General features: G+C 38.3%; 1 protein-coding gene and 1 pseudogene across 2 annotated transcripts in view; both read left to right on the forward strand.

Moving 5' to 3' along the window:
• TSC22D2 (TSC22 domain family member 2) overlaps positions 1-14,343 on the forward strand; it is a 40,945-nt gene extending 26,602 nt beyond the window's left edge. Inside the window, exons 3-4 of one of the 2 annotated variants that reach the window (XM_061637019.1) lie at positions 10,136-10,187; positions 12,709-14,343. In XM_061637019.1, coding sequence (XP_061493003.1) covers positions 10,136-10,187; positions 12,709-12,960 — 304 coding nt within the window. In that variant the 3' untranslated portion in view covers positions 12,961-14,343. The remainder of the gene's footprint in view (positions 1-10,135; positions 10,188-12,708) is intronic. The other variant, XM_061637020.1, reaches the window with a different exon arrangement.
• On the forward strand, positions 6,222-6,340 carry LOC133389775 (5S ribosomal RNA; annotated as a pseudogene).
• Positions 14,344-14,580: the final 237 nt, after the last annotated feature.

A 14,580-nucleotide genomic window follows, 5' to 3' on the forward strand; every position in this document is an offset into this window, starting at 1 on the left:
AAACAAGCTTTAAATTTGATTACTAGTACTATAAACTTCCTAAAAATCATGGGGGCTAGTAGTGAAATGATTTGGGAGCATCTGAGGTTGCAGCATTGGACCATTGACAGCCCTATATAAATTATGATCTAACTAATTAAAAAAACATTAACCATACTGCTTTAAATAATATTAATTTGTGAAATCTTTGCCAAAGTGTGATTTTAACAAATGTAGTATAGAAGACCAGTCATTTCTTGCTCTTTAAAGCAGCTCTCTGAAGGCTCAGTTTTCTGATTTCAGTTTGTCCCCATATAAAATAAGTGCATTGCCACAGTTCTTAGTTCCTGCAGGAACTTTCAACTCCAGAGGGAATGCACAGCAAACAGTGCTGCTAAAGCTTCTGGAATGGTCCACAGTCACAAAAGTCTTGCGGATACTGTAACCACCTTTGAGTGATGCCATAGTGTATTCACATTATATGTTTCTTGTGAATGTGCCATGAAAAGTATTTTTTATTTTTACTTTAAGATAGCCCCACATTCATTGCAAGTCTTGCATTTGAGGTACCAACACATAACTGAAACACTTTAGATTGCAGTTCCTGTTTTTTCCTCTAATGAAAAACTGGATGCAGTTAGAAATGCATTTGAGCTCTTTAGAATTGCTTTGCATAATAAAATATGCTTGCATTCAGCTACTGACTTTTGTTTCATGTATGAATGCAACCTTTTTGTTGGAAAGTGCATTCTTAATTGGACCGAACTTTGAGGAAACAGTTGACTTAATTGTTAACACACTGCACAATTTCATGTATAGTTTTGAAAACTCAGTTTTGTGACTTGCCTAAAATATTTCTCCATCACTATTCACTCATTGAAAGTATCTTCTGGTGACCTTGGAGTGTCTATTAGGCAATTAGTGTGGAATTTGGCACACTTTTCCCAAAGTGATTTTGTGATTTATTTATTTACTGTTTTTTTACACCACCCTTCAAAACAGATTTACACACAGTGGGAAAAAATGTTACGTTTATAAAATGCTGTTATAGCATTGAACTGGATATGTAGTCAGCACCACCATGCTATCTGGACATAATGTAGTAGTACATGAGGACAGACCCTCCGTGGCGCAGAGTGGTAAGCGGCGGTAACACAGCCGAAGCTCTGCTCAACGGCCAGAGTTCGATTCCAACGGAAGGAGGAAGTCAAATCTCAGGTAAAAGGGGTCAGGGTTCACTCAGCCTTCCATCCATCCATTGTCGGTAAAATGAGTACCCGGCATACGCTGGGAGGTAAAGAAAGGCCGGGGAAGGAACTGGCAATCCCACCCCATATATACGGTCTGCCTAGTAAACGTTGCAAGACGTCACCCTAAGAGTTGGAAACGACTCGCACTGTAAGTACGGGGACACCTTTACCTTTTTACATGAGGATATGATCTGGCAATTGCTGCTTTCCAGTTCTTGTACACATACTTTTCACTTGCTCTTGATTACAACCATATATTCAGAAACCTTTTATCTTCCAAGTGGGGGCATTAAATTGAAGAGTAAAATCTTAAATGGTGATTTATATCATTATTTTTGAACACATCTATTGAGGAACACTGTGTTTCCAGACATCTCCAATTGGATAATCCAATGAAGATTATGGGCTTGTTGGTCTCTTTTGGGCACTCGGGTCTGAGGGAAGTGTTTGTGATAGGTGATCGAAGCAGAGGGTGGCTAATCTTTGCAAGACTAGCATAAAGCAAAATCTACATACTTTCTACAGATAATTTCACAGTTAAAACAAATGTGTGTGTTTTGGTGTGTGTGTATATGTTAGAGGAAGCTGATTAGTTATTGGCTTGGGGTTGAGAAGGAATACACCTGGAGCCCTCTTAATCTCCTCCAGGGTCTAGGGTGAGAGAAGAAATGAAGTCTGCTCTTGCTGTGTTTCCTTTTCCCAGGTACGCTTGACTCAGGATTCTTAACTTCCAACAGTTGCTACAGCAGAAAAAAAAACTGGTGGGCTGTAAATGGCTTCCTTCCCCCAGGGTTCATGAGCAGGGCTATGCATCCTGCACTTAAAAATATATATTATGCACTCAGGCATAAGAAAAGCATTATCCCTCTTAATCTGCATAATTCTGACATTTTTGCTGTTTGGAAGAGAGAAAACGTTGAAGGCCTGCCCCTAACCACTTCATTCAGTCATTGTTGTGGTTTGTGAGATCTCTCTCTCTCTCTCTCTCTCTCTCTCACTCACTCACTCACTCGCTCACTCACTCACTCACTCACTCACTCACACACACACACACACACACACACACACACCCAAGTATATTTCTGTTCCTTCTATCACTTTCTGCAGAATTGTGATACATAAAGTCCTGCTCACGATTGTCCTGTCACAACAACTCTAATGCACACACTTTTAAGAGCCTCAAAGCAGCATAGTAGCATAAAGTTCCAAATGGTCATAAGGTACATGGTGCTGAAAAATTCATACAAGGACAGGTCCTAGCTATAATTTTTGAGGTTTGCTGTCTGATCCCATGTCTTACAGAATGGTGTGTTAGGGTAGAACTTCAGCATCACAACCTTATGGCAGAGGACGAATCAGTATTAAAGAGGCTGTTTTCAGTATGCTTATTCTTTCAATTGAGATTATCCTCTGAAGCACTGGATGCTGTTTGAAATGCACTTGCTTTGTCCTCTAACTAGCATGAGTTTTCCTGTTTAGGCTATGCCATTCCATTCCCCCTCCCAACCAGTTTTCCATATCTCCCCCCCACACACACACACACCACAGTCACATTATGTGACTACTGAGCACACTCAGTCTGAATTGGGCACTTTTAGAATTCAGCTGTTAAACTCCCCCCCCCCATTTTTGTTGCACTTTGCAAATCTTGGGGTTCCACTGAATCTGCTAATACCTCACATCTTGTACATAGATAGTTCCATTTGGGCTACAGAAAAACCAGTGCTTGGTTATTGAGATCACTATTAGTATATAGTACAGAATAGTTTGGGGTTGTAGCAAGGATGCTCACTCAGTCATATATAAAAGTTGTTGGTAATAACTCTGGTACTGTGATTGCCAAATGCCCTTGATTCAAGAAGCTTCTAGCATGTTGTATTAGTCTAATATCTTATCCTAATTCTTTAGTATTTCCCCCTCAACCTTTCAGATTCATTTTTTAATATACTTCCCTATTTCTTAAAAACAGTTGGATGATTGTTAGATACTTACCATGACGTTTCTGAATTACTAGTTAGGCAGTAATAAGTATCATTTTGTCCACCTTGAAGTATTTTTGAAAAACAGTGTAGATGTTTCTTGATTAGGTTTTTAAATCATTCCTCCTATAATAGTGAACATAGGTGATTGGGGGCTTATCAGTTTGGAAGGGAAATGGAGTCACTCAAAAATAAGAGTGGCTTTTATATACGTAACATAAAAATATGCAAGTTTACAATTTTTTTTCTTTTTCAACCCCCTCCCCCAATAAACTGCCTGTTAAGAATCAGTGAACTTCAGAATGTTGATGACAATTGATCAACATTCAATTCGGATATTTTTAAAGAAACTATGTCAGGCAAGTTATAGCCATGTTGAGGCATTTGCCTGAACACACAAGCTGTCAAACCAGGGAGAGGGACAGGGGAACACATGCCCCCAGCATCTATGGGCGCACACACAGCTCATGGCCCCAACAACCTTGGGTGCATGTCCCCAGGCATGTATCTTTTTTTAAACTGACACATGAACATTCCATGTTTCAGTTGTTCTCAGCCATAGATTTAATTGATAGGCTCACACCAGGACATTCCCCTGAACACTCAAGCTGTAGGATGCGAGCCTGCCCCAAAGTCTTTGGGAGCTCTTTAGACTTTCACATGTTAGCATGAAGGTCTGAAGAGGTTTTTTTGGATTGGATGCACTTAGAAACTCTCCTGTGAGCGGGAACCCTCTCTTATCAGGATTTCTGTTCAGGGGGAGACTGGAAAAATTAAAATGCATTTTCATTGTTCTCTTTCCTGTTTCTTACAATACTTTGCAATCCAAACTTAAGTGTGCCAGCGATTGGTTTTTTTGTAACAAGATTATAAGGACTTAGAAGATGTTAAGAATGTTCTCTTGCTGCCTAAGGTGTGTGAAGTTGAGATATTTAGGAACACTGTTTGAAAATGTAAACACTTAACCATGTGAAATACTAAAAGGCTACTTTTTATAGGAGTACATGAAACCCCTCAAACATAAAAACCTATTTCCTTTCTTTGCTTTTAAAGGAGGTAAAAATTACAGTTTTGCTTCTAAATTCACAGTAACCTCTTTTTGACTTGGAAATATTTGCTAAAAATAGTAGTCCACATTTCATCATGGATATTTAAACTGTTTGCTCTTGAGCAGAATTTCCATTTTTAATATGCTATGTTTGTGCATCCCCACTTCCCACAGCTATATTTATTTAATACACTTATATTCCACCTTGTCACAGGGCTTTGCGGTGCTATGTAGTTTTAAATAGTGAACAATTAAAAGTTTCCTCACGATAAGAAAGTGAGAGAAGAGAGCAGGTTAAGAAGTTGATAGCAATAACAGTGTTGGGTTGATGAATCTGGTTAGACACTGTTCCTGGTGATGTGAAGATTGGGCTGGTCGCACTATTGCCCCTGTCTCTAGTGGACACAGGTCAACTGGTGCTGTATGAACTTTTGATTTGTGTTTATATCGATGAAAAGTCTATGCAGACATGTTCAGAGTAATTCTACTAACTCAAAACTTACTAGTTGGTTCTTCAAGTATACATCTATTGGGGTGGATCCTTAATTGTTTTTTGTTTTATTTTTCAACATGAGTAAACACTAAACACTAATTCTAAAACCACAAGTTGATCTGTTAAAATAGCTAATTTTTGAATACTCAAGGAAGACTAATTTCATTGTTGCTATAATGCAGTGTTTCCTAAACTTTCAACATGCGTGTACCCCTTTTGAGACATTGATTTTACCGGCGTACCCAACTTTCACAAAAATAATTGGGAGAGGGGTAAGGTATTATAACACATTTGTAATTCCTATAAATTTATATGAAATGTTTGTAAAAAAAATAAATACAAAGTAAGTAATAAACATTTTAATAATAGAAATAATATTTATATAACAAATTTATATAACGACCTGGAAACTTAGTTGTTTTTTTTAAATTGAAGCTGAGAGTCCAGAGATTAAGGTAGTTAGCTGGAGACCCGGAGGGGACCCCCCAAAACCGGAAACTCCAGCCGAAAATCATGCAGCGGGTTTACAGAGGCAGTGCTTGGCTGGGCTGGAGGTTTGAATCTCCTGCTCTGTGGCTGCAGAGCAGTTTTCCCCCCATCCTGCCTGGGAAGCCACTCAGGCACGCAGCCCAAGAGCAGGCAGAGGATTCAAACCTCCCGCCTAAAATTCACAGCTGATGAGCGGGCAGGCCAGGCAGGATAGGGGGGAAAACCGCTCTGCAGCCAAAGAGCGGGAGATTCCCCAAGAGGGACGTGGCTGGTGAGATGGCCGCTGCAGGGCTGAAGATAGAGAAAAAAAACCCACTTCCCAGCTTCCCGGTGTGAACATTTTTGTAGTCAAGCATACACATAAATATCTTTGTGGCGCTATCTGTCTGTTTGTAGAAGCGTTTTTTGGTGGCCAAAGTCATTGTGAGGGAGTCCGAGTCTTATGAGAAACTGGAGGGGTGCACAAAAAGACAAGGAATGCATTGAGAGCGAAAGAGACTACGCGTTGAATAACATCGGGATAAACCACTGTTATTATATTGATCTTCCCTCACATGATTGTGTGAGAAACTGGAGAAATCACAAGAACTGTATTTTCTCTTAAAAGAACACACACACACGTTTTTTGCCGCTAAAACCCAATGATAAAGTACAAAAAAAAAAATTTGGCCACGTACCCCTTGAAACCCTTTTGCGTACCACCAGGGGTACACGTACCACACTTTGGGAAACACTGCTATAATGGATTAGAGAGCCAGTGTGGTGTAGTGGTTAAGGGGCTGGACTACAACCTGGGAGACCAGAGTTTGAATCCCCACACAGCCATGAAACTCACTGGGTGACCTTGGGCCAGTCACTGCCTCTCAGCCTCAGAGGAAGGCAGTGGTAAACCCCCTCTGAATACCGCTTCCCATGAAAACCCTATTCATAGGGTCGCCATAAGTCGGAATCGACTTGAGAGCAGTCCATTTGCATAATGGATTAACTATGGCCATACTACCCAGAACACATCCGATCTTGTCTGATCTTGGAAGCTAAGCAGGGTCAGGCCTGGTTAGTACTTGGATGGGAGACCGCCTGGGAATACTGGGTGCTGTAAGCTTAGAGGAAGGCAGTGGTAATAGGGTTGCGATAAGTCGTACTCAACTTGAAGGCATATAACAACAAATAATGGATTAAAATAAAGATAAGAAACATGTTGAAAAGGAGGAATTAATTTCTACTTTACACCTATTTTTTCACTTTTGAGGCAAGTTGGAACAATGGAACTACTTATTCATATACTATATGTTGCATGTTTTGTTTTGCCTAGAAGTGTTGGCCAGGATCAAAGAACTACACAATTAGTTCTGTGTGTTTTAGACTTTGTGTCTTGAAGAGCTCCCCTATCCCAGTGTGGCAAGCAAATTGTTTTTGAAATGGTGGAGAATGTTAACAGCAGCTTTTGATGTTGACTTCTTACTGGGTATGTGCAAACCTTTGAGACCCCTTTAAGAAACTATTTGGATCCTGCTCTTTGCTATCTAGTTAAGCTCTCAAATAGTAAAGTGGATGATGTCAGTTTCTGCATTCACTGAAACAAACAGCACTTACTTGGTAAGCATTTCTAGTTGGAATAACCATTTAAATAGGCTTAGCTTCATCTTAAAAGAACAGTCAAACAAACTTTTCGAATCATAGAAAATAGGTTTATTCAAGAACTTTGAGCTGAAGACAAATAGGTAGGTTTATAGTTCTCACGTTTGTGCAAGGGTTAGAGTCTGAATTTAGTCTCACTTTTCTCAAACATTGCTCTAGCATGAGGAGTAAAACAGCCTGCGTAAGAGATATGTTTCCATGCAGAAATGCATTTTTAGATTGAGCCCATTGGAAAACATTTAAATCTTTCAAACTTTAGAATTTTGCTTGTTTACTCAGAGTTGGACTCTAGTTTTAATCACTTCCTTTTAAACATTTTACTGAGGTGGTTTAGCAATACCAATACTTGCTGAGTAAATAAACTGGCTGTCTTGTTGCTTTCCCCCCATTTTATTTAAAAACCATTAAGTGTACATTAGTAAAATAGTCAGGAAACTGACATTAGAAGTTGTATACTAAATACAAATGAATATTAAGTTGTCATGATCTAAATGTAGCAAATTTAACTTGCTCTTCTTGTACATAATAATGAGTATCTACAATAACATGCTTGATACGTTCTCAGCTGAGCAATGGTGCACATTTGAGCTTGACCTCTGGTGTTGCAGTGAAATCGCTTGGAAACAGAAGCAAGTTCTCAATTTTGAAGCATGTTTCTGTAATAACATATCATTCGTTTATAAGTATTTAAATTTGTCTTCTGCTTGACTGCTGGATTATGAAAAAGGAAAAAGGAGGGTGGATGTCTAGATTAAACTTGTTTGAGCTGTCTGATGCTGAATGCAAAATGCTTCATTTAAAAATATGCCAAGATGAATTTAATTATCTCCACAGTAAGTCCAAGCATTAAACTTTAAATTTGGTAATTATTGAATTGCAAATCACTTTTCCAAAAGCTTTCGATAAAATTTCTGGTTTGGTAAGTAGAAGCACTTCTGCTCATGCAAGGCAGGGCACCCAGTTTTCACCGATCTCCCTTACCTACCGCAGCCCTCTGCACCATATCCCATATTATTCTGGAAGATCCCCCAACCCTCAGGAGCAGCTGTTTAGGGGGAGGAAGGACTGCAGTGAGTAGGGAGAACTGGTGAAACTCTAATATCTAGCAGAAGTGCTTCTGCATGCCTAACATTATCACTAAATACAACTACTTTAAGTAGAGTTTAGAAACTACAGATAGTAACTTAAAACAGTAAGTTGCAAATCTTGTCCAAATTACAGAAAAGTACCATCTATGGTGATAGTCAGGGCAAGAAGAATGCACTTCTAATTAGTGCTTACAGACATGGATCCATGCCTTGGTCACATCCAGATTATACTGCTCTAATACTCCCTACATGAAATGGCCTTTAAAGAAAGTCCACAAACTTCATCTTGTTCAAAATGGGGCCATTAGAGTCCTGCACACACTGAAATCACAATGAAGACCCTCTTGGTGTGTCTACTCACTAGCTCTGTGTGGTCAATGGCCACCAGAGAGAGATTCTTTTCCATGGTGGCCGAATGGCTTTGGAATTGCTGTCCAGTAAATCTGGAGTGGACAACTACACTTCAGAGTTTTTGTAAGGCCTTATTTGTTTCAATTGGCCTTCCCTTGAGTAATTTTTGTCCCATTTTCTGACTTGAGGTCAGAGTGGATTTTATTAGGGAAGGCTTGAATGAGTTTCATTCTTTGGGGGTTTTGTAGTTTTTATAATTATAGTTTTTATTGTTATAAGTTGCTTTGAATAGGCTTTGCTCAGAATAGTGGGATAGAAGGGTTTTTTTAAAGTTAAAAATAAACATGAGCACAGGATCTCTGGCCAATTAAGTTCCTGTTGGGCTGGTGATGGTATGACATGTGCTACTTCCAAGCTACACTACATTGGGCTTTTGAAGAGAACTGCTCACTGACTCAATGTCCTGAAATGGATGCAAGAATCCTCTATTCTAGATGAGCTCTGGTATCTCTCGGGAACTATAGGTTTAAGTTTTAGCACACACTGGAGCCCAAGTTAATATGCTCACACCCCTTTGGTTTCAGGAACATTTAAACATCCTCTTAACTTGGCCTTTGAAGTCAGTGGAAAAAGTGCTTAATTTCGGTTGGATGCCCTTTATGCTGTCCTGAAAAACTGGTGTGAAATACATTCTACCAGTTGTGTTTGAAAAAAATCCAACCCAGTAAAATTTGTCAGTTTTTGATGTGCCACTGTACATTGAAAGTGTCCAAATTACCGTACATCCTGCTTATAGTGTGGTTTTAGTGTAAACAAAAATGTCTGTTTTTTCCATATTGGATAATTGCTGCCCTGGGCGCCTACTGGGAGGAAGGGTGGGATATAAATCTAATTAATAAATAATACATAAATAAAATAATAAATAATATATAAGTTGTTTGTACATACTGACTTTCATATTGGACAAAACAAACTTACATCAAAATGTCACTTCCTCCCTCTCTCTCTCACACACACACACGGACCAGGTGGTTGACTTGGTTATGATTGTGAGCTATTCAGTTACACATTAGGAGTGCTCAAATGTGGCAAACCATGACAACCAATAGGATAATGATATTACTGTCTCCTTATACTCTCTTGGGAGATTTGTGCACTGTTTAAACAAGGACACAGATTGCATAGATGAACCTTAGGCCCAATCTGGCAAGAACTAGCCATGTCTAAATCCCATTGAAAGCAGTTAAATGCTTTAATGCCCATTGATTTAGATGGGATTTAAATATGTCTAACTTTCTCTGGGATTCAATCTTTATGATCTGAGGATATAATTCTTTTCAATTTGTTCCTGAGTATATGGAGAGAAAACTCGACAATCTTAAAGGTTTGTACTGATAATGTAAAGACATTCCAATTCACCCAGGCATTTTGCTCTTGGTGTTCATCTTCTTGTTGGGTAGGGTAGGATGTGTCTTTTTATGCTATTGCAGGATGATCTTCTATCATCAACTACTATTGCAGTTAATAATTTTTATCTTTGGGTGTATTTTAAATTTGGTACTGTATGCTTTTAAAAAAAATTAAGTTGCTTTAAGACAATGTTTTGTGATAAGTGACAAATTTAATAATGATTGCTAAGATATGTGAGAAGCACTTTGAGCACTGAAAAGTGAGTTATAAATGCTACATTTTGTATTTAATGTGATGGGAAGCCATAATAAAATACACAAGGAATGCTTGCCTTCAGTCAGTTTTGCTAAACAGCATTCTAGAGGTCTTTGAAGTTCATGTTCATGTGTTCTGTCTTTTCTTTTGAACAGTGCATCTGGTGCGAGTGTTGTAGCCATTGACAACAAAATAGAACAGGCAATGGTAAGTAGAGAACTGAACTGCTGATTCTTAAAGAACACTGATTTTGGCACCTGTTATCTTCATTTTTGCACAAGTTATTTTGATGGACTGTAAGGCTGTATCAGGAGAAGATTTTAAGGTAGAAAATCCTAAAACAGACACAGGCAATTGCTTGTCTGCCCAAGGTTTCATATAGGCAGGGGACAGCAACCAGTTGACATAACAATAATATGGTAGCATGAACATGGTAGGTGCTACTTGCCTGCACTTTGTCCTTGTGCAGTACCATTTTAGCAGTTCTATTATGCACAAAGAACCACCAATTTTAAAGTCATTTGGTAATTAATGTAGCACCAATCCCCAATATGTTCATGAACTTTCTGTAGGATAAATCCATGTGTCAGTTGATATATTATTGCCGTGAAGTTAATGTGCATGATGCCAAATTCTGAATATTTTAGCTTGCACAAAGACAATCTGAATTATGTAGCAAGACTGCTGTTATTTGAGTACAGCAATGTTTTGGATGACCAGTAACATTGGTATTGCTATCCTAAATTTTTTGACATGTCTGCCAGTGCTTTGGTACTACATGCGGACATTTAAAATCATTAATCTTGGGGGGAAACAGCGCATTTAAGGGTTTTAGTTTACTTAAATACATGGGAGCCAGAAGAGCTGTTAAATTCTCATGCTTTCCAGCCATCCAATTTTGAAGACAAAAATGAAAGGAGAGCTGAATCCTGTTTAAAAGCATGCAAAAAATGGTAGGGCAAACCCATGGTCAGCAAACATCATTTGTTTCTACTCAAAGTCTAAGTGAATATTTGCCAGAATGACATTTCATAGAGTAGAATAATGCAAAGTTAATAGACTACTTGAATATTCCAAGTTAATATGCTGTTTCTGGATGTGCTGGCTCCCACCATTTATGCAAAGTTACTTATGGGCACTGAAAAAGCTTCACCTCCAACTGATTTATTATTTAAAACATTTTTATCCTGCCTTTTCACATAACTGTACAATAAATCACTCTAGTAATAGTAAATTGATTTGTTTTTCTTGGTTGGTTATAATGAAACATATACTAGCAACTGTGCACAACCCCCAGGAAATTAAGTGCCTTCACCTAAAAAAGACAGAAGAATAAATGTGAAGTGGGCCTCTCTCAAGAGGGCATTCTGAGGATAGGATGCTGTTAGTAAAAAGCACTGTTGCCACCCACATAAGCATTGAAAGCAGGGAAAACTTGGAAGGAGCCCTCTGAAGATAGAACTGAATGGGCAGGTTATGCAGGTTTCATGCAGGAGACAAGTGTTGCCACTTAAAACAGTCCCAAGTTCAACACGACTAGCGAGCCCATATTTTAAATCGGTGTTTATGGCTGTGTGATGGAGAGCTGTTGCGGACCCCTGCAGTGCAAGTGGATTAGTTTCCAGAGTACCCGCTCTGTTAGCCTCAGTGTCACTGCTGCAAACAAGAGTAGACAAAGGCTTTATTCATGCTTAATCATAAAGAATGTACAGAATTCAAAGCTAAACACTATGGCAAATTTGGGGGTGACTTCAGAGGCATACAAAATCATTCTAAATAGCTTTATTGAAGAATAAAGGGATTAATTCATACATATGAGATAGTTTCTGTAAAAATAGCTTGTCTGTAGCAGGGATCCTCAGATTTAAAAGACCTGAACTTCCAAAAAGTTAGCCAAAATAGGAATCTCAGGTCACAGCATTTTCTTACATTTGCCCAAACGAACCTGCGATGGGTGAATTGCACTGAAACCATCAAACTCTATTTCAGTTTACAAAAGCTTCGTTCAGTGCAGCTAGCATGTCACAGACAAGTAGGTTCTGGCCCTGTTCAGCCACGAAGCCTTCTTGATAGCCTTGGGCAAGAAGGAAATGGATTGCCTTCAAGTCGATCCCGACTTATGGCGACCCTACAAATAGGGTTTTCATGGTAAGCAGTATTCAGAGGTGGTTTACCATTGGCTTCCTCTGAGGCTGAGGGGCAGTGACTGGCCCAAGGTGACCCAGTGAGCTTCATGGCTGTGTGGGGATTCGAATCCTGGTAAGAATAACTGTCCAAATCTACTTCATAGTGGTGTTGCAGCTAAAATATTAGTTGAACTCCTTGAAGTATGAGATACTAATGTAATAGTTATAAAGGTGTGTGTATCTTTCTTCAGCCACCATTTTAGAGATATCTCTGAATTAGAGCATTGACTAATAGCTACTTCTATTGCAAAAATGTTTTGAAGTTTTTTGAAATGATAGTTTTTAAGAGTAAGACATGTTTGTGTTTAGGCTGCCTTCCCAAAAGCAACATAACAGGCACACAGCGTTAAGCGGTTGGGAATTTGCCATTTTACAGCAACTATATTCGATGCTAGAGTATACATAGAGTTCGTCCTGTGTATTTTTATTTCTAGACATGTGTTGGTAGGATCTAAATTTGCTGATTATGAAATTGCCCAAGAATTTGGAGCAAAGTAAAAATCTTTTATGGAAAACTCTTAACTATTATTTGCCATTTACAGGATCTGGTGAAAAGCCATTTGATGTACGCAGTCAGAGAAGAAGTGGAAGTACTGAAGGAACAAATAAAAGAATTAGTCGAAAGAAACTCTTTACTTGAACGGGAAAATGCACTGTTAAAATCTCTCTCAAACAATGATCAGTTATCCCAACTTTCAACCCAACAGGCCAGCCCTAGTAGCACTTCTCAACAGCAAACAGCGATAGCACAGCCAACGCAACCTCCACAGCAGCCGAATGTCTCCTCAGCATAAAGCTTTCTTGCCTCATTAAGAAACTGAAAGCAATCTGTCCTTGTGTGCCACTGGTGTTCTTTCCACTTTATATGAAAGCGAGTAGCCATGCTTCAGTTGTGTGTTTTGGCCTTTTCAGTATTAGACAATCATTCTACAAGAGCTTTCCCTCACTGAGATGTCATACAGCACAGTTGGTGTTCAATTATGCCATCAGTGCACAAGGGAAATGATAGAAGAAGTTATAATGCAAAAGTCTGCATTTACTTGGTGCACATGAGTGGAGTCTTTAAGAGCTTTGGTGAGGCTCTTCAAGGTTTCCATTACTCATGGATTACTTTGAGCCTTGCTTTTTCACATAACAACAATTCATCTTTAGAGCCACTGTTCTTTCAATTATAAGTAACATTTGCCTACATTAGTTTCATTTATTTGTGTTTTATTTATTACAGGGCTGCTATTCATAATGTACATGAACAATGTCACAGAACTTTTAATTTTAAAAAAAATAAATGCAAGTATCAGTAAAAATTGATATAGACAGGATTGAGTTTAATAGATAAAATGTTTAGGCAATAATTGAACAAAAGAATCCTGGCATATTTCTAACACTAATGGCAATTTACCTTTTGGTATTTATTTTCAGTAGTTAAGATCCAGCTTGAATGTAAATTTTTGTATAGTGTAAGTATGAAGACCATAGTGCGTCTGTACAGGTAGTCGCCAGTCATTGTGAGATAATTGATGGGCTATTTTGATGAAGAAAACTTTGCTCATTTCTGTTTCTACTTTCTAATAGAGAAATTGCCATGATTCCTCTGCTTTTTGACATTTCGTATGATTATTATTCTTTTGGGTGGGAATAAAAAGCTGTGAAATTGTTCAACCTACTTTGTAACCAAAGAAGCAAAGCTGTGTAATTGAGTTTTTATTTTATAATGCACATTCTTTATGTATTTTTATTTAGTGTTCTCATTCACATTTTTCTTTGCTGTCTAGCATGATCTGCATGACCTATAATCTTTGAACCACTTTCGTACCTCATGTTTTATCCAGCACTCTTATTGTGATATGTAATAGTCTGTGAACAATGTCAAATAAAGAAAGAACAGCTAGTGTTGGTGGAGCTGAGCTGGTGTGTTATGCACTAGTTTAAAAATGAAGTGAGCCATCTTTTGTTCATTTAAAATGGTGTTTTGAATTTCGTATGCAGAAAACGTTTTGTTACATTGCAGATTTTAATGTATTTAATAAATGCAACATGCAGATTAAGTGCAGTGTATACTGAGTATTTAAATTAAAATGTACATTTCATAAATACAGTTTCAAGAGACCATTTGTGTATACTAACGTAGTATGTCAGAAGTTGATGTACAGTATATTTTAACACTTTCTGAAATTAAACTGCAGTTTTGTTGAAAGATTTGGCTCTACATGTGTTCAGAATGTGAAGAGTGCTTAGGTCAGTGGTTAGAATTATTCCGAAAAGAACAGATGAAATGTACTAAGGCCGCAATCCTATACACACTTGTATTGGAGTAAATCCCTTGAATGCATGGGGATTTATTTCTGAACGAACACATATAGAATTGTGCTGCATGTTTTCTTAGGGAAAAAGCTGATTCTCTGCCAAATAGGCTA

Source organism: Rhineura floridana, chromosome 7 (assembly GCF_030035675.1).
Source record: "Rhineura floridana isolate rRhiFlo1 chromosome 7, rRhiFlo1.hap2, whole genome shotgun sequence".
NCBI classification, from domain to species: domain Eukaryota; kingdom Metazoa; phylum Chordata; class Lepidosauria; order Squamata; family Rhineuridae; genus Rhineura; species Rhineura floridana.